This window comes from Taeniopygia guttata, chromosome 17 (assembly GCF_048771995.1).
Source record: "Taeniopygia guttata chromosome 17, bTaeGut7.mat, whole genome shotgun sequence".
In the NCBI taxonomy this organism is placed as follows: Eukaryota; Metazoa; Chordata; class Aves; order Passeriformes; family Estrildidae; genus Taeniopygia; species Taeniopygia guttata.
Genome location: NC_133042.1, coordinates 2,306,145 through 2,332,332, shown reverse-complemented (window position 1 = coordinate 2,332,332; position 26,188 = coordinate 2,306,145). Strand labels below are relative to the sequence as shown.

Below are 26,188 nucleotides of genomic sequence, written 5' to 3'. Positions count from 1 at the left end.
AGCTTTATCCCACAACATTCACACATTGGCTGGTCTCAGTGGAAATTAAGAAATTGGTGCTAAATTATTATGACTGTTATTATCTGACTGCACTGAAATGGAAGTGAGACCATAGCAGGAGATTAAACCTCGGCTAATACAATTATTTAGCTGCACCAGGGTCTCCTGCAGATATTTGCCAAAATAAATTCCAATTTGTGTCTATAGACACGAGGCTGAAGTGTTTCTCTAGAAGGAAGATTATGGTGGTGCTTGGAGAGATCTGGACTACAGTGGAAACCTGTCCTGAGGAGCTCAGAGTGAGGGCAAAGAGAGCATGTCCCACACCAGGTATTGTCACTGAGTGTGAAATGTCCCACTCCTGATATTGTCACTGAGTTTGGAATGTCCCACACCTGAAATTTTCATGGAGTTTGAAATGTCCCACACCTGAAATTGTCACTGAGTTTGGAATGTCCCAGCTCCTGATATTGTCACTGAGTTTGGAACGTCCCACACCTGATATTGTCACTGAGCTTGGAATGTCCCACACCTGATATTGTCAGTGAGTTTGGAATGTCCCTCACCTGATATTGTCACTGAGTTTGGAATGTCCCAGCCCCTGATATTGTCACTGAGTGTGAAATGTCCCTCACCTGATATTGTCACTGTGTTTGGAATGTCCCACACCTGATATTGTCACTGAGTGTGGAATGTCCCACACCTGATATTGTCACTGAGTGTGAAATGTCCCACACCTGGCATTGTCACTGAGTTTGGAATGTCCCACACCTGATATTGTCAGTGAGTTTGGAATGTCCCAGCCCCTGATATTGTCACTGAGTGTGAAATGTCCCACACCTGATATTGTCACTGAGTTTGAAATGTCCCAGCCCCTGACATTGTCAGTGAGTTTGAAAGTGGAGGAGGGAAGTAGAGCCCCATGGATGGATGGGCTGTGATCCCCTGTGCCAGGGAGAGCAGGGACTGCTCAGCAGCGTCTGTCCCCCCACAGCCACAGAACAGAAGGGACACTGCTGTCCCTGCTCTGCAGAAACAAACCCAGGGCTGCCCAGCCACAGCTTCATCACCAGCCCTGCAGCCCATTTCAGTTAAAGGCAGGGAGATAAGGAGAGAGAGGCTGGAGATGGAGGTGGCTGATAACGTCCTGCAGATGCACACAGCAAAACCCTGCAGTGACAGGCAGCAGCTGCCTTGCTGCCTGAGTCCTGAGGGCTGGGGGATGAAGGATCATCCTTGTCCTGCCACCAGTGAGATGGGCACAGACATTTAAAAAAGCATCAAGGTCTCTTTGACAGGAAAAATACCAAGGGAATAAAAGAGAAGACTATTCCGTGTTTGTGGGTGGTTGCACATCAAGGTTATGCATTTATTACAGGGGGAAAACTATAAAATATTCAGCTTTCACCACATCACTAAAAACCTGAGAGCAATTATTGTGGGGAAGTGTTGTGTCCAGGACACATGCCCAGGTGGAAACACGTGTCCCACAGCAGGACAGGGACAGTTCTGAGGGGCCACCTCCCTTCTGGGACAACCTCTGTCATTGCCACACCTTGCACAGGCAAAAGGTCCAGGGAAAAACAGGCAGCAGCATCTCCTTGTTGGAGATGCTACCAAATGCCACCTTCCCAAGGATCTGTCCTGATTGGGAATTCAGATTGAAGCCCTGCCCATGAATGTACTCCAATTTCAGGAATTTTTGGTGCTGTCATTGCCCCCAGGTGAATCCAGAGAACACCAAAGCATCCCACAGTGCTGCAGCTCCTTCCAGCAGCTCTTGCTGGAGGGTTCAAACCTCTCTATTCCACATCCAGGAATGAAAGAGCTCCTGGAAGTGATCCCTGCTGGGGGCAGAGCAGCTGTGCCTGTGACATAAAAAGGCAGAAAGCCACGGTGTGGGCACTGGGATGGATTCATCCCTACAGCATTCAGATCCTTCAGGTTCACACATAAAATGCATAAATCCAGTAGGCAAGGCCTGATCCCACCTGCTCTTTCCCTTCATTTTCTCCCCCTTATTAAAAGGGTAAAAACCCAGCACAGGATGCTCAGCTGATCAAACCCATCAGAAGATCCAAGCTGAAAAGCCTGAAAGCTGCAAAATTCAGACCCAAAATTCAGGTCTTTTCTCCCCAGAGAATTCCTTCACTCCCAAAGACAAAAGGGTCCTTGGACAAATGTCAGAATCTGTGGTATTGATGATTCTGAGATTGTAGAAAGTCTTTGTCTTTCAGCCCCGCTGCCAAAGCAGAAGCCATAATTGGTCTGTGCTGTTTCAAGGTTGTTTATTCTGTTTATCTCTAACATGTTCTGCTGCCCTGCCGCAGCTCTGTCCTGCAGGGCAGCGTGTGGGGCTCTGCCCTCAGTGGGATGGTACAAACATTAAATACCACAAACTACCTGTGCTGGATTTACAATAACGTGCCAATATCTGTCACCTACGTTGGACAGTGTGTCCCCAGCCTGAACCAACAGAAAAATGCCAACACCACAGTGAAACATGGAGGGCATGAAGAAGGAGGAAAAGGACAAGACACACCCAATTTCCTCCATCTTGTCCCCTTTGGACCCCTAATCTAGAATCCTAAAATTTTACTTTTGCACCCATGCCACACTTAATTATTACTTCTATCAAACACTCAGAGCTTGTAATTCATCCTGTAAGATTGAAAACTCTTTTCCATGGACAGAGATCACAGCCAGTGTCTCTGGGGGCTCTGTCCAGGGGGGTTCCTGACCCCTGCCAGGGTCCCAGACCTGCCAGGGCAGCCAGAGGGAAGCCCTGGATTCCCACAGACAAATCCCTGCCCCTCACCTGCAGATTTGGGAGCACGGAGCTGAAATCAGCACAAAATGGGAGGAGAGACAGCCGGACCCTGCTGAGGGCAGGGGGAGAAAATATTGCTGGGAAAAGCAGCGACACCCCAAAGCTACAGAGCCCCTGGGCTGTGACACCCCTGGGCCCCACACTCACTTGGGATCCCCGAGACGAGTTTCAGGGGCCGCAGCACCCGCACGGCGCGCAGGGTCCGCAGGTCAAAGTCAGTCCCAGCAGTCGCCAGAATCCTGTGGGAAAAGGGGAAAAAATCCAGATTAAATGTAAATTCCTCTTTCCAAAGCATGGCTAAATATGATGTAAAACCAGCAAATATTGGAGCTATTTAAAAAAAAAATCCAGATTAAATGCAAATTCTTCTTCCCAAAGCATAACTAAAATTCCAGATTAAATGCAAACTCCTCTTTCCAAAGCATGGCTAAGTGTGCTGTAAAACCAGCAAATATTGGAGCTGCTTAAAAAAAAAATCCAGATTAAATGCAAATTCCTCTTTCTAAAGCATGGCTAAAGTTCCAGATTAAATGCAAATTCCTCTTTCCAAAGCATGGCTAAATATGGTGTAAAAACAGCAAATATTGGAGCTGCTTAAAAAAAAAAATCTAAATTAAATGCATATTCCTCTTTCCAAAGCATGATTAAATTCCAGATTAAATGCAAATTCCTCTTTCTAAAGAATAACTAAAATTCCCTATTAAATGCAAATTCCTCTTTCCAAAGAATGGCTAAGTGTGCTGTAAAACCAGCAAATATTGGAGCCGCTTAAAAATAATTCCAGATTAAATGGAAATTCATTGTTCCAAAGCATGACGAAAATTCCAGATTAAATGCAAATTACTCTTTCCAAAGTATGGCTAAGTGTGATGTAAAAACCAGCAAATATTGGAGCTGCTTTAAAAAAATTCTAGATTAAATGCAAATTCCTCTTTCCAAATCATGGCTAAAAGTCCAGATTAAATGCAAATTCCTGTTTCCAAAACATGTTTTAAAATTCCAGATTAAATGCAAATTCCTCTTTCCAAAGCATATCTAAAATTCCCTGATAAATGCAAATTCCTCTTTCCAAAGAATGGCTAAGTGTGCTGTAAAACCAGCAAATATTGGAGCTGGTTTAAAAAAAAATTCCAGATTAAATGCAAATTCCTCATTCTAAAACATGGCTAAATATGGTGTAAAACCAGCAAATATTGGGGCTGCTTTAAACTCTGTGATCACATTGTGGATTGTGTTCAGTGCAAGGAATTAATTCCCACAAACTCTAGGGCTGCTGTAGGAAAATCCCCAATCTCTGCCTGTTTATGAGGCCACTGGACATCATCAGGCACTAAAGAGCTGCACCCTGTGCACCAGGAAAGCACAGCCCAAAAGGGGACAGAGAGTGGGAGCAGAATCCCTCAGTTTTGCTGGAAATTATATATATATTATATATATTATATATATATTATATATAATTATATATATAATAAATCCACATTTGATGTCTGGTGTTTCCAAACACCTGAAGCAGTTTCTGCTCGGAGTTTCTTCTCTGTGTGCAAAATTAATTTTTGCTCAGAGCATCCCCTTGGAGGAGAACATGCAGAGAGCAAGGTGTGGGGCTGCCACACCATGAAATCCAGCCCCCAGAGCAGAAAGAGCCTTAAAAGTGTGATGCTCTGCACAGAAAATGAAATGGATTCCCTGCTTTAGGACACAGCCAGGGAGGAAATATTGTCCCAGTGTCCACAAGTGACAATGATGGGAACTCCCAAAGCCACCACTGCCCCACGGAGAGCACCACCTTCACCAATTCCTGCAGCACTTCTGGGATGCTCCAGCAAAAACATCCTTTATTTGGGCCTGTGCTCACCTAAAGGTGGGGTTTCATGATCCTGGGGGGCTTTTCCAGCCCAAACAACTCTGGTTCTGACACAAGCCAAGCCCCAACCCTCCCAGCAGCCCTTCTATCCTCTGCTCCACTCCCAGTGACCATGAGAACCTGGCCCTTTTCCCTCACTTTCCTCATGTCAGGAGCCCTTTTTTCCCCATTTCCTTGACACCAGGAGCTCTTTTTCCCATTTTATTGCTAACAAGAGACCCTTTTCCTCAGCTTCTTGACACCAGGAACATTTTCTGCTTAGTTTCTCACTAACAAGAGCCCTTTTTGATCTTTTTTTTTTTTTTTCTTTTATAACAACAGCCTTTCCCCCTCCATTTCTTAAAAACAGGAGCCCTTTTCCCTCAGCTTCTTGACACCACAAGCCCTTTTTGCTCAGTGTTTTTATAACAGGAGCCCTTTTTCCTCAGTTTCCTGATAACAGGAGCCTATTTCCCTCAGTTTCCTGATAACAGGAGCCTTTTTCCCACAGTTTCCTAATAACAGGAGCCCATTTCCCTCAGTTTCCTAATAACAGGAGCCCCTTTCCCTCAGTTTCCTGATAACAGGAACCTTTTTTCCTCTATTTTTGATAACAGGAGCCCATTTCCCTCAGTTTCCTGATATCAGGAGCCTATTTCCCTCAGTTTCCTGATAACAGGAGCCTTTTTTCCACAGTTTCCTAATAACAGGAGCCCATTTTCCTCAGTTTCCTGATAACAGGAGCCCCTTTCCCTCAGTTTCCTGATAACAGGAGCCATTTTTCCTCAGTTTCTTGCTAACAGGAGCCTTTTTTCTGCAGTTTCTTAACCCCAGGCTGCAGAGCAGTCTGCAGTGAGCAGCCACCATGAAACCAACCCAAGGCAAAGCAGAGTTTTGTGAAAGCAGCTGTACAATCACACTCTGAGCTGTGCAGGATGAGGCCCTGGCAGTGCAGGGAGCACTCCCAGAATAAATCCCTGTCCTTCATTTACTGACTGATGGAGCCTGGCCCGGGGAAGAGCAGGCTCAGCATTGCTGGGCGGAAAGGGCCAGACTCCATCAGCAGGAGGTGCTGGAGATCAGGAAAAAAACCTGCTGGGATCTTGGATGGCAGGAGGCAGAAGGCAGCCAGGACCTGAGGAGCTGAGTATTTATTCTATAGGACACCTGTTCCCACATTTTCATGACCTTAAAATTCCCATGACATCAGCTCCGTGGATGCAGTTGGAGCACGAGCAACAGGAGAGGATTTAAACCAAGAACCAGCACATGCAGAGCCTTCTGATTTAATCTTCTGCACCCAGGCCAGTGATTTCATCCTCTGCTCCCTTCCCTCCATCCTCACAGCTTAATTGCTCATTTATGGACCTGTGCAGGGGGGAATAACCCAGGGAGGAGATAATCGTGAACATCCACCCTGGCTGATGCTCCCAACAGCACAGTCAGTCTGAGCTGAGCCAGTTTCTGAATCTGAGGTATTGATAATTCCGAGATTGTAGAAAGTCTCTGTCTGTCAGCCCCACTGCCAAAGCAGAAGCCATAATTCGTCTGTGCTGGTTTCAAGGTTGTTTATTCTGTTTATCTCTAACATGTTCTGCTGCCCTGCCGCAGCTCTGTCCTGCAGGGCAGCGTGTGGGGCTCTGCCCTCAGTGGGATGGTACAAACATTAAATACCACAAACTACCTGTGCTGGATTTACAATAACGTGCCAATATCTGTCACCTACGTTGGACAGTGTGTCCCCAGCCTGAACCAACAGAAAAATGCCAACACCACAGTGAAACATGGAGGGCATGAAGAAGGAGAAAAAGGACAAGACACACCCAATTTCCTCCATCTTGTCCCCTTTGAACCCCTTATCTAGAATCCTAAAATTTTACTTTTGCACCCGTGGCACACTTAATTATTACTTATATCAAACACTCAGAGTTGGTAATTCATCCTGTAAGATTGAAAACCCTTTTCCATGGACAGAGATCACAGACAGTGTCTCTGGGGGCTCTGTCCAGGGGGGTTCCTGACCCCCTGCCAGGGTCCCAGACCTGCCAGGGCAGCCAGAGGGGAGCCCTGGATTCCCACAAGCCAGGAATGGATTTGTGCTGTCACCAGGCTTACAGAAAAGGTCCTTCAGCCCTTCTTGTCCTGGTTTAAATCCAGAGAGAAACTGCGAGGGAATGGGTGCCTGAAAATGCTCCAATGGGATGAAGTCGTCATTCCAGAATTTTCTTCCAAACAGGCAAAACCAGCCTGTTCCAACTCTGGCAAAGCACATGAAGCCCCTTTCCCAGGAAAACTCCTGGGTTTGACCATTTAGGTCATGAATTCTGACCTCATTTTCACTGTCACCCCCCAGTTAACCTGCATGGGACATCCTAGAGCCACCTCCCGTGGCTGCAGAGCTGCTCCGTGGGTTCCATCCCATCCCTCCCAAATCCCACAGACCAGCCAGCAGGGCTGAGCTGGCTCTGCTCCCTCTGCCCATGAATCCACCACTCGTGGAAGACAAAACAGCTCAGGTGTTGTCTAGAGAGGTAAAAAAAAAAACAGCTCCAGGCTAAACAAAGCTGGGAAAAAGCTTGGAATGGTTTGGGTTTCTCTGGGCACCCTGTGCCAGGGCCTGCCCACCCTCCCAGGGAACAATTCCTGCCCAATATCCCATCCGTCCCTGCCCTCTGGCAGTGGGAGCCATTCCCTGTGTCCTGTCCCTCCATCCACTGTCCACAGTTCCTCCCCAGCTCTCCTGGAGCTTCTCCTCTCCAGGTGAGCACCCCCAGCTCCTCCAGCCTGGCCTTGGGCACTGCCAGGGATCCAGGGGCAGCCACAGCTGCTCTGGACACCTGTGCCAGGGCCTGCCCACCCTCCTAGGGAACAATTCCCCCCCAATATCCCATCTAACTCTGCTCTGTCTCAGTTTGAAATCATTGCCCCTTGTTCTGTCACTCTGCCCACATTAAAAATCCCTCTCCCTCCTTTTCAGAAGTTCCTTCAAGCCCTGGAGGGGCTCTGAGCTCTCCCTGGAGCTTCTCCTCTCCAGGTGAGCACCCCCAGCTCCCCCAGCCTGGCTCCAGGGCAGCTCCGTGGCTCCTCTGGACTCTCCAGCAGCCCCTGGGGGCTGAGGGGCAGCTCTGGGGCTGAATCCCCTCTGGAACCTTGCAGGTGAATGGGGCAGAGGCTGGCAAAGCCCAGGCTGGGCATCCTGCAGCCCCCTGGCTTTCCATGCCCACCCCCGTGGCTCTGCAGCCCCAGCCAGGCTGTGCCAGCAGTGGAACTGGGCACAGGGGGCCCTGAGGCTTTTTAGAAGTGTTGTGGTGTCAGCATCCATGCCAGGAACCCTCGGGATGTCAGGAAGGACCTGGGGGCAGCAGCTGGAGCACAACAAAGCAGCTCAGGAGGGGAATCTGTGCCAGGGTGGGGATGGTGCCTTTCCTCCGACAAAACCAAAGCTCATTTACAGGATTCCAGTGCCCTGGGAAAACCAGTGAGGGGGAGACCTTAATTAACATCATCTGGGGCTTTTGCCAAAGTGCCACCTTTGTTTTACTTTTTCCCTCTGAAAGCTCATAAAAGCCACTGTGAGTTAGGTCAGGAGGAGTGGGAAATCATCCTTAAAAATAAGAGAAATTGAGAGATCAAAGGAGCCAGCTGACAGGCACATCCCAAAATCCTGCTGGAGCACCCCTGGCTGCACAGCCAGCAGCTGAGAACAAAGCAGAGGTACTGGGGGACCCAGTGCCAGAAGAGGAAATCGGTTGGGAAAAGCAAAAACAAGAAGACAAAAATCAGATTTCAGGTGATAAATGTCTCTGCAGGTGATCTGCTGCCATTTCTGTGTCTCAGTGGGTTGCACAGGAACACAGAGATCGGATATGTTTGGAGTCTTGCCTTGGATTGCACTTCCAAGGGTTTAAGTGCAACAAAATCAATTCCTCCATGGAAATTGTCTTTTTTGTGATGCCCAAACACCAAACCTTTCTTATTTTTGTGCTGCTGAGGAGGACCTGGGCACCCTCCCTGCCATCCCTGGGGGCTCAGGACAGTGGCACTCCCTCCCCAGTTTCACCATCACTTGGTTAAATGCTGCTTTTCTCTCCTCCACTAAGGAGCCCTGACTGACAGCTCTTCCCAGAGACAGCCCAGCTGTGGGATAAATGCTTGATAACTTTTATTCCAGCAACGCCTGGAATAAATTATGAAAGCAGCTTGTTCCTCTGGGTATAAAAGAAAGCAGAGAACGAAGGGAAAGTTCCTTCCCTGAACATTCTGATATCATAAATAATTAGCAATCCCTTCCTGTAAGGGGCTGGGAGCTCAGCATTGATTTGTTCTGCTTCAGCAAGACCCCGGCTGCCAGACACGGGGATGAACATCCTTAGTGAAGCCCTGAGCAAGGAAAATGCCTTGGAGTTCCTTCAGGTTTAGCCCAGTGCTCCAAAACCTGACGATCAGAGTGGGGAAAAACAAATCCAGTTCCTCAGGATCATCCCCACCTTGTCTGAGAGCCATTAATGCTTCCCATGGGACTTCACCACTGGATATCACTGGTGAGGAGGAATCACTGGAATAACTTGAGGGTATTTTAATGTAGCCTTGCTCATTTTTATAAGTTCTACTCCTAGAAATAATCCCAAAACCTCAGAGAGAGAAAAAACTCTGGTAAATCATCCCCATTCCCTAAACCTGACTCGGAGCATCCCCATTCCCAAAACCTGACAGAGCACCAATGGTAACAGGCCCCAGTGACCCCTGGGAGTGGAATCCAGTGGAAAACCAAAATTACAAACTTCATGAAGATTGGCTGAGTAGTTTCAGGTGTTTCCCCCTGTGTGGGTCACCTGCAGGCTGACTGTCACCTCTGTCCTTCCCAATCTCTCCTCTGCTACCCAAAGGCTGCAGAACAAACTGGGAAAAGAAACATGGCACCATTCTGGCCCTGAACTCCAGCAGGCAAGCAGCACCTGGAAGTGCCACAACCTCTGTCCCTTTGTGCCACCAGGGCAGCCCAGCCCTATTTCCCTGAAGGTTCCAAGTGGATCATGAAGGTTTAGAGAGGATGAAGCCCACGGCCAAGGGAGAAACCCCCAGCTGCACCCCCTGAGGGCTGCAGGAGTGTCCTGGGGCTCTGTCTGCTCAGAGCTGAATCCTCAGGTTTTGGCTTTTCTATTTTTCACGTTCTGTGCTGCTTTAGTCTGTGGGTCTGGGCTTGATATGAGGGGATGGTGAGCTCTGCACAGAGCAGGGAGACAAAACAATTCCTGCTCCAGCTGGGCACCAAGGACAAATGATCCAAATCTCAGCCCAGGAGCACAAACACCGTGGGCTGGAGAGAGAAAAACAAGCAGGGTGGGACTGCCTGGGCTAAAGCTGGAATGGGACAATGAACTCCAAGGTGCCAATGGAGCAGAACTGATCCCAGGGAGAGCCCCCGGGAGCGCTCGTGCATTTTGGGGCCATTTTGGTTCATTTGGGTGCAGCCCTGGCTGGGCTCTGGTGCTGCCCAAGGTGGATCCATGGAGGAGATCCTTTGAATAAATCCCTGTTTTATTCTGTAGCTCTGTCCAGTCCCTGTTCTCACAAGGCATCACTGCAGGGCACAGCAGCAGGAGCTGTTGTCACCCTTGTGCCACCCGCACGTGGGCTGGGGACACTGCCCGGTGTCACTGCGGGATGTGGCCTGGCAGACTGCCCCAGCCAGGAGCTGAGAGCAGCACAGGCACCCAGCCAAGGGGTGCCTGTGGCCATGCCCTGGGATGTGTCTGTCACTCTGCCCAGCTGGCTCGTGCCAGGCCTGCGGTGGCAGCGCTGGCAGTGCCACAGCCCCGAGCGGGGACACGCGGTGATCGGAGGGTTGGAAAGGTGCCCTTTTCCACTAAGTTTGATTTCACGGCCTGTGAGCTTTATCCTGACTACCAAAGGCACGGAGTGGAGCCCAGGCCTGGGCTGATAAGTCCATGTGAGGTGCTAATTGCAGTGTTTAATTTATGGCAGTGCCAGGTTCTGCTGGTGGCTCTGTCACTCAGTGCTGGTGATTCCCCACCAGCTGTCCTGTCCCTGCCACACAAAGGGCCTGGCTTGGCAGGTCTCTGCCTCTCCTTTGGATCACCAACACCTGTCAGAACTCAGAATGTCCCTCAGACATTTTTGGATGTTCTGGGTCCAGGTCAGAAGCATTTGAGACCCTGGCAGGCAGCTGGAAACAGCTGTGATTTTGGGTTTCAGCCATGGAATGATTTACCAACCTTGCAGGAAGAACAAGAAGTTACAAAAGTTTAGATATTGGAGTAGAAGTAGTCACAAAGTAGAGGGAAGAATTTTTGAGTGCTGTACAGGGGGGGTTTGGTTTTGTACATGGGGGTCAGAGGTTTTAAGATGGAGGGATTTGGGCCTGCCCTGTCCTCCCTCTTTCTTCTTCCTTACCTCCATGTTCTTGGTGATGTTGGCACTCACAGATTGGTTTAGAGTAGAAAAGCACCATTTAATATAGGTAATAGGCATTGGGGAAAAACTGTACCCATGGAACACGTAATGTACCATATAAAAGACAGCACAGCCCTGGGCAGAGGGGGAGAGAAGAAGCAGTCGGGAGTCAGAGAGGATGTCAGGGTGTGTGTGTGCCTCTGCCTGAGCTGTGAGCAAACCACAGCAGCCCCAGAAGAAAATCTTTTAGATAACTTGCAATAAACTGCCTTGAGACCGAACAACAGAGACTGCTGAGCCTTTCTTTGGAAGCCTGGGCTGGAGGAGAGACTTTTCCAGCACATGGAGCCACCCCTGACCCAGGGTGAGCTCCAGCAAACACCGGGCCTCAGCATCCCAGCAGAGCCTGCATATTCCATCTGATCCTGCTCCTGACCTGAGCACAACGGACAGATCCCACCCTTTCCTTCCAGCAGACACCTCAGGCTGATCTCCGTTCTCAGATAAACGTGTTTGTTCCCAGATAGATTGGATCCATCAAAACAGCCTCCCTGCTGTGAGGGATAAACCTCTCCTCGTGAAGGGAACAGAGGGCAAAGTAAAATACACCCAGAAAATGACAATATTTGGCAGCAAAGGGCTTCAGAGGCACAAAAAGCCTGTCCAGAAGAGGAGATTTAGAGGGAAATTCAGATTTAGATTCCCACCAATCCATAAAATACCTCCAAGAGTGTCAGAGGATGGTGCCAGACTCTGTTCAGTGTCAGGATGGGGAGCAGTGGCCATAAACTAAAACACAACAAGTTCCACCTCAACATGAGGAAGAAATTTTCTCCCTGAGGGTGGCAGAGCCCTGGAACAGCTGCCCAGGGATGAGGTGGAGTCTCCCTATCTGGAGACATCCCAAACCCACCTGGACACGTTCCTGTGTCACCTGTTCCAGGTGACCCTGCCTTGGCAGGGGGTTGGCCTGGATGATCTCCAGAGGTCCCCTCCAACCCCAGCTGTTCTGGGATTCTGTGATTCCCCTCAAACACATGCATTTCTGACCCTTTTGTTACCAGCATTACATTCACCACCAGCCTCCAGCAGTGTCCAGATGTGAACACAAACTCCCTCCTCCTTCTCTTCCACATGGCAGAAATGTTCCCAAGTCCTGGGGGGAGACAGAGCAAAACAGGAGCAGAATCCCCTCCCCAAAGCACCTGAAACTCACTTTTGTGAGTGTAATTCCTGAGCCAGGCTCCAGGGAGAAGCCGGGGAGGGAGAGTCTGGAGCAAACCTCCTCTGCTACAGCCAGCCACAGCAGCCAGGCAGGGAGGGCCACTCAAATCCACCAAAGGAGGATTTGCAGGGCTTGGATCGTGCAGGATGAAGGAAGATGTTCTGATGATGAGGCAGCTGCTCAAAGAAGTCCTTGTTGCTGCTAAGCAGGAGAGACAGGGACATGCACCACTGCAGAGTGGCAAAGGAGCACTGACAGCTGGCAGGAAAACCACACGGCCAAAGCCATTCCAGGGAGCCCACGCTGGGAAAACAGAGTGCAGAGGGGTTAAAACCACCCTGCACTTCTCTGGGGATCAGAAAGTAGGGCACACCTTGGGCCTCACCCTCTACCAGCACAGAGGAGAGGTGCTGCTGGCTGTCCTTGGGAATGGCCACCCCAGAATGTCACTCCAGAGGTTCCCGAGGGCAGGGGCTGGGAGCAGAAAGCATTTCCTGGAGAGTTCTGGTGCCACCCACCCCACAGTCAAGATATGAAAGGTTTTGTCTCACTACCAGACAAAATTCTTCAAGGGGAATTTCGGGATCAGCAAAACATTTCAAGTATTTTTACTTTAGGGGATGGAAATGAGAGAGCAACAGAACAACATTTGGGGATTGTTTCATTTGTCGAGTTCTAAAATGAAGCATCCCCAGCTTTAAATACATTTTCTTTTTTAGTGGAAGCAATTCTTGTCAAGCCTGCAAATAGTTTTGCCTTGATTTAGTGCTGCCATTTTCCCAAAAAATACAAAGTCCTGAGCCCAGTGCGAGTGAAAAACGTCACCCAAAGCAAGCCCTGCCCTTCAGCGCTGTGCCAGGAATGCTGGAGGAGCAGAGCTGTGCTCTCCACGAGCTGCAAGCACAAAGCAAAGGGCACAGGCCAGCTGGTGGGTGGTGGGGGATGGATTTTCCTGCCAGGTGGGCTAACAGGGCAGCACAGACTGCAGGAGGAGAGAGCTCTGAGTCACCAGAACACATCCCAACCCTCCTTCCCTCCAGCAGCACGGAGGAGAAGCTCCTTGCCAGGCTGCCCTGGGAGCTGTGACGAGATCTGTGTTATTTGGAGGCGCAGCCACCTCACCCTCTGCACCTGGCCAGCCCCAGGAGGAGCTGCCTCTGAGCTGGGCAGGAAATGTCAGCGCTGTCACATCCCAGCAGTGCTGGAAAAGCAAAACCAAACGGCTGGGAGGAAGAGCTCAGCCTTCCTCACTGGTGCCAGGAGAGGGATGGGAGCAGCAGCCAGAGAGGGGAAGGAAAACCACCTGCAGTGCTGGGCACATCAGGCAGGAGGGAAGGGACACCTCTGTCGCTGGCGAGGCAGGACGGAAATGAGAAGACTGATTAGAAGGCTGTTGAGAGTAAAACTCCAGTTTATTCAAAATACCCCGCTCTTTTATACAGAACTTCATGAGGACCAACTCCATTGGTCCTGAAGTGAAAACAACTCACAGCATTGGTGCAAAGTGCTTGATGCACAGTGATAGAACTTAACTATAAACAGTGTGAATAACAAGAGAGATAGAGAATTATTTACATTTTTCTCCAGCTCTTTCCCAGGCTTCTGCCTGGCTAGAAATTCTCAGTTTCTTTCTTTGACTGAATCTGAGTCCCACACACCTCGGGGTCAGCGATGCTTTTCTGAGCCCTGCACTGTGGGGTTTTGCCCACCCAGCCACAGCTGAAGCAAGCACTGGACTCTGGAGGGCTGGGGGATGTCCCAGTGCAGCCCCCCACCCCAAATCACTGCTGGGGTGGGCAGATAATGGGGAAAGATCAACACTTGTGCAGAGTGAGAGCCAAAACCATACATAAAATAAAGGGAAGGCAGACAGGGACAGGGGGGTGATTCCTGCTGCCACATGTGCACTGTTCAGTGCTCTCTCCCCAGCCTCAGGGCACAGCCAGAGGGGGAGGAGTGGCCAAAAAAGGATCATCAGCATCTCCACACCTGGCATTGTGCCCTTCACCAGGGAGAGCCCCAAACCCACCAAAACTCAACCAAGGTGGAGAATTCAGCAGGATGTCAAACACTCCTGGCCTTGCTTTCCTGCAGTATCACACAACATCAGCACCCCAGGGGTCCCTGCTGCCATCAGCACCCCAGCGCCTGCTGCACCCGCTGTGCTCAGCCAGCATGGGCCTGGGGGACACGTGGGACACCCAGGAGGGACATGGGACATCCAGGAGGGACATGGGACACCCAGGGAGGGACATGGGCCACCCAAAACAGGATGTGGGACACCCAGGAGATGTGTGACATCCAAGGAGGGATGTGGGACATCCAAGGAATGACATGGGACATCCAGGGAGGGATATGGAACACCTAGGGAGGGACATAGGACACCCAGAGAGGGACATGGGACACCCAGAGAGGGATGAGGGACACCCAGGGAGGAATGAAGGACACCCAGGAGATGTGTGAACTCCAAGGAGGAACATGGGACAGGATGTGGGACATCCAGGGATGACTTCAACCATGGATAAAAACCAACACCAGGCTCCAGAGGGGCTGGGGCAGGAGCAGGGTTTGTGGCTGTCCCCCTGTGGATGTTGAACGGCTCCAGTCGCCCCTCAGGGACTCTGAGGAGCCACCCTGGGGGCATCACCGACAGCCTCCCCTCCCTGGGCCTTCCCAGGAACTGCTGGGAGCAAGGGAGGGGAGCTGGAGTGGGGCTCAACAAGAAAATTACACTCCCAAAGGACACAGAGCAATTCCTGGAGAAAGCAAAGCCAGGATGGACCAGGAACCTCCCCAAGTGGGAGCAGTGCTTTCCTGTCGGAACTCAAAATGTCCCTCAGACATTTTTGGAGGTTCCAGGCCCAGGTCAGAAGCATTTGAGACCCTGGCAGGCAGCTGGAAACAGCTGTGATTTTGGATTTGAGCCATGGGATGATTTACCAACCTTGCAGGAAGAACAAGAAGTCACAAAAGTTTAGATATTGGAGTAGAAGTAGTCACAAAGTAAAGGGAAGAATTTTTGAGTGCTGTACAGGGGGGGGTTTGGTTTTGTACATGGGGGTCAGAGGTTTTAAGATGGAGGGATTTGGGCCTGCCCTGTCCTCCCTCTTTCTCCTTCCTTACCTCCATGTTCTTGGTGATGTTGGCACTCACAGATTGGTTTAGAGTAGAAAAGCACCATTTAATATAGGTAATAGTCATTGGGGAAAAACTGTAACTGTAACTGTGATATTCCTCCAACACCTCCTGTCCCAGCCTGCTGCCCCAGAGATCCCAAATCCCAGCACTTTCCCACCTGCCCCTCGCTCAGCCATCACTGTGCCAGTGCTCACACAGGGAGGCAGCCCCAAAATCAACAAGGCTGGACTAAAACTCGGGAGATCCTGAAAAAAAATAACATTTAAACTCTCTCTTTGCCTTGTGATCCCTCAGATTTGGAGGCAGCTGGGGTCAGGTTTTCAAGCTTTATCCACAGGCCACAAAAATACAGATTTTCAAGTAAAATCAGAATCTCTTCTCTTGCCACAAGGATTAAAATATGGCCTCAGACCTCCTAATCTGACTTGCACTGTAATATTTCTTTTTAAAATACACACCTTATTGCCCCTCAAGGGATATAATTATTCCTCTTTCCCCGTTTTGTTGTTTTATTTTTGGCCAGAACTCTCACACCAAACATGCAGTGTTGTTCTAAGGAAAACACAGTTTGCCAAGACATCTAAAATATTGTGTATTCCCTCCATCTGCTTCTCCTAAATAAACCCAGGGCCTTATCTAATATAATGAGTAGCTGTTGGCAATAATTTCATAGCCATCTGTACTGTGCTTTAAACCTGTTGCAAGCTGGGCTGTGGACAGGGAAAAGCCAGAATTTATTCCTTCAGCATCAAAACCAGAAATTGTAACTCCCTCTCTTCTGTTTTTTAGGATAATTTAGCCACGACAGCTCCCATGCTGGGTGCTTGGGGAGCCGTATTTCATGAATGTGGCAAATAAATCCCATTTTTTCTCCCGTTTTTTGTAGATAAAAGTCGAGTTTTGCAGCTGAGAAGGTGCAGGGCAGCTCCAGGCGGGCGCTGCCTCCAGGAGCTGGGTCTGCCACCACCACGTGAGATCCTTCACACCCCACAGGCCCTGCTGGGGATCACCCACCCAGAAAATTCAATTCTTTAATTAAAAAAGTCTCTTCTGGCTGCACTCAGCTGCAAGAACCGCAGCCTGGAAAGTTGGAAGGGACCTTAAATCCCATCCAGTGCCACCCCTGCCATGGCAGGGACACCTCTCACTGTCCCAGGCTGCTCCCAGCCCTGTCCAGCCTGGCCTTGGGCACTGCCAGGGATCCAGGGGCAGCCACAGCTGCTCTGTGGCTGGGGAGTCCATGGGATAATAAAATCCCAGAATATCCTGAGCTGCAAAGAGTCCACAACGATCATCCTGTGCAACTCCTGCTCCTGCACCACCCCACCTTGGGTGGGTGATGAGGTGAATTCTCTCCCCATCCCTACTCAAACAGAGCCTGCACCAATTCAACAGCTCAGACAAATTTTATTTTGTTATTTTTAACCCTTGTTCTCACCCGTTTGGAGTGGAGTGGAGCTCCCACAGCCAAACAGAGCCACCACACCACTCCCCAGTGGCCAAGCTGGGGAAAGAGGGATCCAGCTGTGCTTACAGGCCCAGGCTGCCAGATGTGCAGCAAGAGGAGGGTGTTGGGCTGAATTTATAACCTTTAGGACATAACAAAGTTGGGGCGAATTTATAACCTTTAGGACTTGACAAAGCAGATGTAGGGCAGCAGTTGTGCTCCACTACTTCACACAGGATTCCAAAACCACGAAAGTCTTTGGATAAAGAGGATGGGAGAAAGAACAGCTCAGTGCCAAGGAAATCTAAAGAACTCGATGCACCCAGGTGAACACGGGCCAGAACCCAGATATTCAGAGATCCCAGCACGGCTCTGTGTGCCCCAAGGCCACCTGTGTCAGAATCTGAGGTATTGATGATTCTGAGATTGTAGAAAGTCTCTGTCTGTCAGCCCCGCTGCCAAAGCAGAAGCCATAATTGGTCTGTGCTGGTTTCAAGGTTGTTTATTCTGTTTATCTCTAACATGTTCTGCTGCCCTGCCGCAGCTCTGTCCTGCAGGGCAGCGTGTGGGGCTCTGCCCTCAGTGGGATGGTACAAACATTAAATACCAGAAACTACCTGTGCTGGATTTACAATAACGTGCCAATATCTGTCACCTACGTTGGACAGTGTGTCCCCAGCCTGAACCAACAGAAAAATGCCAACACTGCAGTGAAACATGGAGGGCATGAAGAAGGAGAAAAAGGACAAAACACACCCAATTTCCTCCATCTTGTCCCCTTTGAGCCCCTAATCTAGAATCCTAAAATTTTACTTTTGCACCCATGCCACACTTAATTATTACTCATATCAAACACTCAGAGTTGGTAATTCATCCTGTAAGATTGAAAACTCTTTTCCATGGACAGAGATCACAGACAGTGTCTCTGGGGGCTCTATCCAGGGGGGTTCCTGACCCCTGCCAGGGTCCCAGACCTGCCAGGGCAGCCAGAGGGAAGCCCTGGATTCCCACACCCAGGGATCACCTCAGCACCAACATAGCCCATGCTCATGGTCACATCCTCCCTGGGCATTGGTTTGCCTCTCCTGCTTTCCTCCTTTTCCACCCATTTTTCTCCACCTTCCCCATCCTTTCTCGCCCAGCACAGCAGCATCATCCCCTTCCCAAAGCCAGCACAGGCTCACAGACACTCCCTGGGCAGCAACCACGGAATGACAAAGTGCCTCAAGCTGGAAGGGACCACTGGAGATCATCAAACAAAATCTGAAAGAGGGGAAATTTAGAGAGAGAAAGGAAGGAATTGTTCCCTGGGAGGGTGATGAGGCCCTGGCACAGGTGCCCAGAGCAGCTGTGGCTGCCCCTGGATCCCTGGCAGTGCCCAAGGCCAGGCTGGATGGGGCTGGGAGCAGCCTGGGACAGAGGAAGGTGTCCCTGCCATGGCAGGGGTGGCACTGGATGAGTTTTAAGGTCCTTTTCAACCTGTAACATTCCCTAATCCAGTCCCACCTCCCTGCCAGCAGGGTCCCTGGAGCTGTCACCCAGGACTGTGTCCAGATGGGGTTTGGATACCTCCAGGGAAGAGTCTCCGAACCTCCCTGAGCTCCTGTTCCAGCGAATGAAAGGGACAATGCAATGGGCAGGTGGCACCTCAGGGGCCAGAGCAATGTCACTGGCACAGGGAAGTGACATCTTTATAGCAGGAGAGGGGAATGTGCTTAAATTAATTGGCTGTTCAGATAACAGAGGCTCTCGCTCTCCACTGTGCTGTTACCAAGCCTGGAATTGCTGCAGATAAAAGTCTGGCAGCATTTCCATCATAAACTCCACATTTCTGGGCTGTACATTCCAGCCCTTAAAAAAATCCATGCTGTGGGCAGAAATCTGCCAACCCAGCTTCCAGCACAGCAGCAAATGTTTGTGTTTTCCAAATCTCCAGAGCAGTCCCACGGGGCAGAGATGGAAGCTGCAGTTTTCCAAGGTTTCAAAGCCCAGGCAGGGAGATTTTTCCATGTGCTGCAGCCACCTGAAACTCAGGAACACAGCAGGGATAACCCCGGGTGTGGGGCTGCTGCTGCTGCTGATGTGCTGCAGCCACTTCTCCTCTCATCACAAATTCAAACCTGGATTTATGGAGCAGGAGAGAGAGAGAGGGAGATCTGTGGGGGATTTCTCAGGCAGCTGCAGGAGAGGAGCAGCCCGTGGCCCACAGCAGCTTTGTGATGAGGAGAACATCGCACCGAGGGCTTTGGGACGCCGGCCAACAGCATCAGATGCTCGCTGTTGATGCAGCCCATTGCTGTGAAATGGTCCAGAAAACCCCCCCAGCTCTTCAGCAGCCAAGTTAAGTGTTGTGTTTGGAGCTAAATCAGCCCAGGCTCAGCTCTACAGCCAACAGAGGAGAGCACGGGCAGGGAAAAAGAAACCCAGAGCAGCACTGGCAGTCCCTGGGGTCCTGAATGTGCAGGCTGGGTTCAGCAAGGAGGGCTGTAAGACCTGATGAGCTTAATCGTCTGTGAGACAAGTCACTGCTCCACTCTGCGCTGCTGTTTCCCCTCTAAAATACACCGCATTTTCCACTCTAAAATTAAAATACTATTACAATACATTGCATTTTCCACTTTAAAATCAAAATACTATTAAAATACATTGTGTTTTCAACTCTAAAACACACTGCTCTTGCTTAAACTGGGATTTTTAGGGAGGAGATGCTTTGTGTTTAAATCCCAGGTGGGTGGTTGTGCCCAGCTCCAGTCTGTGCCCCACCAGTCCCTCTCCACAAACGCAGCTGACTCTCCTCTCCGAGCACTAAAAAGCCCCAGAGGGGCATCCCTGGGCAGGGGAGGAGCTGGGAGCGCTTTTGCAGCCGCTTGCCATGATGATAATTGGGATTTGCACGGAGCAGACCGTCGTCTAGACGGTGCTAAACTGCGAGCCGGGAAGGTGCGGGAGGACTCAGCGCGGTTCCCAGAGTAAGCGATGCTGACATTTGCAGAGTCATCCCCTTCCCTCCCCCTGTAGCCCTGGAAACAGCAGCAGGAGCAGCTCCAGATGTGCCCGCGTGGGCTGCGCCTGCCAGGGGGCACAGGGGGCACAGGGGGCACCGGGGGCACCGGGTTTTGTCCCCCCCCCCAACCCATCGGGGCAAATTTAGCTGGGAAATTTTTGGGAATGCTGTGTGGGGCAAAGGAAGGGTCGGACAGGGGTTTCTGTGAGTACAGAACTGCTGCCTCGCAAAGCAGAAGGGATCAGTGGCAGTGGAAGGAACATCAGGCTGCACAAGGGGCCATTCCTGCGTCCACCAGCACCTAAAAACAGTCAAGTCCTACAAAAGTGCAACTCCTTGTTGGAGAGCCTTCACAACTCCTTCTGCTTTGTCCCTGCCTGATTGTTTTCCCCAGGTTCCCTGAGCAGCTCAGAGCTCAGGGCAGACACTTCTGCAGCCTGGAGTGACCAGCATGGGGACACGGCCATCGTGTCCAGGGGAGCAGCACCAAGCAGGGACAGAACTCTGCACCTCCACTCCAGCATCAGGAGCTGCCTGGGCAAAATGCAAAAAGAAACACTGAATTCCAGAAGGCTTTGGGTTGGAAGGAACATTAAAGTCTCTCTAATTCCATGGGCAGGGACACCTTCCACTGTCCCAGGTGCTCCCAGCCCTGTCCAGCCTGGCCTTGGGCACTGCCAGGGATCCAGGGACAGCCACAGCTGCTCTGGGCACCTGTGCCAGGGCCTGCCCACCCTCCCAAGGAACAATTCCTGCCCAATATCCCACATCAATTTTTAGATTGCTGTGGGTTGGAAAGGGCCTTAAAGCTCATCTCATTCCAACCCCTCCCCTAGGGCAGGAACACCTTCCAGGTCACTCAGCCAAGTGACATCTCTGTGGCAATAACTCCAGCAAATCAAGAAGTGTTGCTTGTTCTTAGAAAAAGCACTCAAAGAAAGCTGGAGAAAGCCTTTTCTTCCCCACCAAAAATGTTTTTTTTTTCAGGGAAACATCAATTTCAGTTTTCCAGTGGGAAATAACAAAACATTTTGGTTTCGCTTTAAGTTCAAATATGACTTCAGATTTTATTTTTATTTGGTTGCTTTTAACTGCAGCAATATTGTAAAGTGGGTTGAAAGCAGCATTTCCACTTAAAATCAGGCTGAAACCTCCCATGGGGAAATCTCTACTTTCTAGACCAAAAATTTTGGGAACAAGGATTATTCCTCCTGTATTTCTTAGCAGGGAAAACCATGGATTTCTGGGTGACCATCGTGCAAACCTGGAGGGAAAAACTCTCACCCTACGTTGTCTCATCACCCTTTTCCATTGGGGTGGGGTTTGAGGTCTGGGAATTTGGGATGGAGAGAGTTTGGTGCCTCCAGCTCACCTTCAGAGGGGAAGGGAAGGGAAGGGAAGGGAAGGGAAGGGAAGGGAAGGGAAGGGAAGGGAAGGGAAGGGAAGGGAAGGGAAGGGAAGGGAAGGGAAGGGAAGGGAAGGGAAGGGAAGGGAAGGGAAGGGAAGGGAAGGGAAGGGAAGGGAAGGGAAGGGAAGGGAAGGGAAGGGAAGGGAAGGGAAGGGAAGGGAAGGGAAGGGAAGGGAAGGGAAGGGAAGGGAAGGGAAGGGAAGGGAAGGGAAGGGAAGGGAAGGGAAGGGAAGGGAAGGGAAGGGAAGGGAAGGGAAGGGAAGGGAAGGGAAGGGAAGGGAAGGGAAGGGAAGGGAAGGGAAGGGAAGGGAAGGGAAGGGAAGGGAAGGGAAGGGAAGGGAAGGGAAGGGAAGGGAAGGGAAGGGAAGGGAAGGGAAGGGAAGGGAAGGGAAGGGAAGGGAAGGGAAGGGAAGGGAAGGGAAGGGAAGGGAAGGGAAGGGAAGGGAAGGGAAGGGAAGGGAAGGGAAGGGAAGGGAAGGGAAGGGAAGGGAAGGAAGGGAAGGGAAGGGAAGGGAAGGGAAGGGAAGGGAAGGGAAGGGAAGGGAAGGGAAGGGAAGGCTCAGCCAGATGCAAACTGAGAAAGAGAAGACGCTCCGGGGGGTTGGATCGAAGCAAGGTGGGGAATGAATCAATGGGATCAAGCAGGATCCATCCCAGAGAGACTTGGCAAGACACATCCTTCTCCTGGAGCACAGGTCCTGGGCATGTGCAGGTTGCAGAGCTCCAGGAAGGTCAGGCTGTGGGAGGGGGAGAAGAGGAGGGAGCAGGGAGGAGGGAGGCTGGAGGGTGCCATCAATGCCACGGCTTTGCCAAGAGCTGGAGGGACAAAGCTGACACCTGGGGTTTGCAGGTGACAAAAGTTACAGGCTGGGACAGAACCAGGCATTGAATTTTATCTCAGAGACAGCCTTTCTTTAGGGAAAAAAATAAAAAGAGCATTTTAGCCTGGAAGTTCCCCAATCCAGCTCTGGAGTTGCTCAGATGGAATGAGCAGGTTTTGAGGGACACATCTCCCCCCTTCCCTTTAACTCAGCTGCAGTTTCCTGGCAGTGGGACACCAGTCAGGGTGTCCCACCACTGTTGTCCCACCCTGCCCATGGCACCCTATCCCCTCTCCCACGAGGGATGCTGAATCCTGGAGTATGAGGCAGCAGAATTTTGAGGCTTTAATGTTCTGCAAAAGCTCAGAGCAAACGGGACTGCTCTGACCTCTGCAGTGCTCTGTAATTCCAGCAGCTGTCCAGAAACCCCCGCCCTCCCCAGGGAGAGGGGACAGCCAGGAAAAGCACCTTGTTGCTGGGAGGGAGTCAGCCATGGGATTTTCCTGGTGGGAGAAGAACAAGGAGATGCCTCCCACACCATCAGCATTTAGGGATCAGCCAAGAGGGAATACTGGGAATAACCAAGGGCTGGATGCAGGAGGCTCTCACCAACCCCTGCCCAGGTGGGACCAGGATGGGGAAAACAAGGGCACAGCACCCCAGGAAACACCCAGGGATGGAGTTTTGTGCTTCAAAGAGGATGAAAGCAGGGGAAACACTTCAGTGCTGCTAGAGGGGAAAGGACTGTCAGCTCTTCCCACAGCACAGAGAACGGATTCCCTTTGGGAAATGGAGATGCTGTGAAGTCCTGAGCCTTACACAGAAGCACCAAGCCCAGCCAGGACCCAGTCCCAACCCCAGGCTCTTCTCTGAAGCTCTGCCTTCTGTTTTCCTCCTCCTTTGATGAGCTGCAGCTCCACAGCCCCATTCCCATCAGATGGGACCACTACAAAACCCATCCTGCTCACAGGTTGCTTCATCTCCCTCTCAGCTGCTTAAAACCACTAAGGGCTTCTCCTCCTGCTCCTTCCTCTTGCCCAATCTTCCTCTTTCCCTTCAACCTGAAATCCCCTCGAAGCAAACAGAGAAAACAGCCCTGGCTGCCACAGGTGAGCAATAACCCAGGAAATTTTAATCCCTGCCTGTGATTGTACAGAGGAGCACAGAGTGAGATAAAAGGCTCACCAGCCCTGGCATTATTATATTAGAAAGGTAATTATCTCTTCTGCCACCTGACTTTGAGCTTTCTTCATATAATGAAGTTTGCAGCTGATGTTTGCAGCCATGGGAGCAGGCACCACAGCCTTGCTAGAAACACGAGAGAGAATTGTCTGCTCTGAGGGGAGAGCCAGCAGAGCCAGGCTGGGAGGAGGAGGAGGAAGGAGGGGAGAGGAAATCAGAGCTCCTGGCAGCTGCTGGTGCCTGGTACCCCCAGAGCTGGGCCCAAGGCACCCCCAGGATTCAGCCCAAGGCACCCCCAGGATTCAGCCCAAGGCACCCCCAGGACTCAGCCCAAAGCACAGCAGCACACGCCCAAATTCACATTTGTGTCAAGGCACCTGCCCCATGAATCCTGATCTTCCGGGCTCTTTCCAAACCATCAGGGGGGCTGAGGGGATGTTAAAATAAAAAAGTCATTTTGTCTTTTGATGCTGCTGAATAATGCAGGAAAAAGAGTGCCCAACCTACCAGAGAAGCCTGGAATGGCTTGGATGGTGTGCAGGGTTGGTGTGCAGGTGTCAGAGGGAGTTGGATGAATTTTTTGTGGCCATGAGCATTTTTTTGGGGGGGAATGTGGTGCCTGGTGCCAGAGTCTGAGGGCAGTGGGGTCTGTGAGTAACAGAGCTGCTTTTGCTGCCGTAGGGTCTGTGGGTCTGAGGATTCAAACAGCAGCTCGGAGGGGTGGAAAAGCTTTGGGGCAGCCAAAAGAGATCCCATGGGACAGAATTGCTGCTGGTCCCTGCTGTCTCGCTGTCCCTGGAGCCAGCCCTGCCTCCCTGAGCCCGAGGCTCATCCTCAGGGGTTTCTGCTTGGCCGGGGCACAGGAGAAGGACAGGGCACAGCTCTGCTTCTGCCAGAGATTTCATGCTCCTAATTGCTGACACAGGCTGGCTGGGGGTGTTTTCCTCTCCTTTCCTGTTGGAATAAATAAATAAAAGCAGGTGAAAGGCTGCTGGTGTTTCAGAGAGGCTGTGTGACAGATGAGAGGGGCCGTGGCCAGGGGAGCTCGGGCTGATCTCAGAGCTGCAGGGTGAGGGTGGAGGATTTATTGACTGGCAAGGGTGGCATGAGGTGGCCAGAATGTGGAAGCTGGAATTTGACCAGCAAGAATTCTGTCCCAAATGATCTCTTGGCTGCCCCAAAAGCTTTTTCACCCCTCCAAGCTGCTGTTTGAATCCTGTAGACCTGCAGGCCCTACAGCAGCAGCACCAGCTCTCAGTTACTCATAGTCACTTTACAGACTCTGCACACCCCAGCCCAGCACCAGGCACAACATTCCCCCAGAAAAATGCTCATGGCCACAAAAAATTCATCCAAACCCCCTCCCACACCTGCACACCATCCCAGCACAGTGACCAGCAGCAATTCTGTCCCAAATGGTCTCTTGGCTGCCCCAAAGCTTTTCACCCCTCCAAGGTGCTGTTTCAATCTTCAGACCCACAGGTCCTTAGGCAGCAGAACCAGCTCTCAGTTCCAGTTCCCAGTCCCTCAGAGTCTGGCACAGGTTAACAGAGCATGGGAGAAGCCCCTTTTTCCCACCCCAAGCATGAGGCATTCTCTAAACCTGTGGCAGATTCTCCCAGGGCATTCCTCCAGAAGTTCCCCAAATAGGCACAAAGGCCTGCCCAGCAGCCTGGCACCAGGCACCACATTCCCCTCCCCAAAAATGCTCATGGCCACAAAAGATTCATCCAAACCCCCTTTGACACCTGCACACCATCCCAGCACAGTGACCAGCAGCAATTCTCTCCCAAATGATCTCTTGGCTGCCCAAAGCTTTTCAGCCCTCTAAGCTCTGCTGTTTGAATCCTCAAACTCACAGGCCCTAAGGCAGCAGAACCAGCTCTCAGTTCCAGTTCCCACTCCCTCAGACTCTGCGCACCCCAGCCTGGCACCAGGCACCACATTCCCCCAGAAAACGCAGTCATGGCCACAAAAGCCACATCCAAACTTCCTCCCACACCACATTCCCATCCTTGCCCAGGTAAAACAAGGTTTGTTTTCCACACTCCCTGCTCCATATCAGGTGTCTCCATTCTATCTTGTCATCCTGACATCCCCAGCTGCCATTTCTGTAGTAAGAAATAAGCTGAGCCTAACATCTGTTCTTTAGTGAGATTAACCCCTGACAGCCAGGACCCATGGTGATCACCAGTGACAACCCAAAAATTAATTATTAAACACAGTATAAACCTCCAAATACAGAATCCCAGAATAATTTTGGTTGGAAAAGGCCTCTAAGATTGAGTCCATCCATCCCTGGGTAAATTATATTGATATCTACAGGTCAGACCTGCCCTGCTGGCCCTCGACAGTGGTGGCCACAGCCACTCCAGTAAATTGCAGAGACTCTGCACTGGCTCCTCCTGGCCTGGGAGTGGATCCATAAAGACACCAAGAACGGTGCCAGCAAGGATTTTAAGAGCCTCAGGCACAAGGAGCAAGCTGAGCTCAGCTCTGCACCAGGGCTCCTCGGGACAGGGGCTGTCACTGCCTGAGCACAGCATTCAGTCCAGCCTCAAAGACCCTCCAAGCTGACAAAATTCCAGTTACTCCTTCAGGGTCCCTCCGTGGACATCCCCCAAGGAGAAGAGGAGCACCCAGGAAGGGTGAGGGTGTGAAGGATCGTGGAAATGGCTGTGTGAGGTGACCTCCATGGCATTTCCACCAGGAGCCACGTGCTGGCCTTCCCCTCCAAGCTCCAGTGCCAAATTCCCTTCTAAATTCTATGAGCCCCATTTCAGCAGTTTCCTTTGCTCCAGCCCCTGCTATAAATGACATTTAACGAGGAGTTGCTGGTGCTGCTCCTATTTCACTTCCAAAGGGCTCTGCCTTTG

At 50.9% G+C, this 26,188-nt stretch overlaps 1 protein-coding gene across 16 annotated transcripts in view; it reads right to left on the bottom strand.

Moving 5' to 3' along the window:
* The window catches only part of CACNA1B (calcium voltage-gated channel subunit alpha1 B), a 313,183-nt gene that overhangs the window by 197,270 nt on the left and 89,725 nt on the right, over positions 1 to 26,188 (bottom strand). For all 16 annotated transcript variants that reach the window (XM_072936724.1, XM_072936713.1, XM_072936715.1 and 13 more), the window contains exon 4: positions 2,978 to 3,069. In XM_072936724.1, coding sequence (XP_072792825.1) covers positions 2,978 to 3,069 — 92 coding nt within the window. The remainder of the gene's footprint in view (positions 1 to 2,977; positions 3,070 to 26,188) is intronic.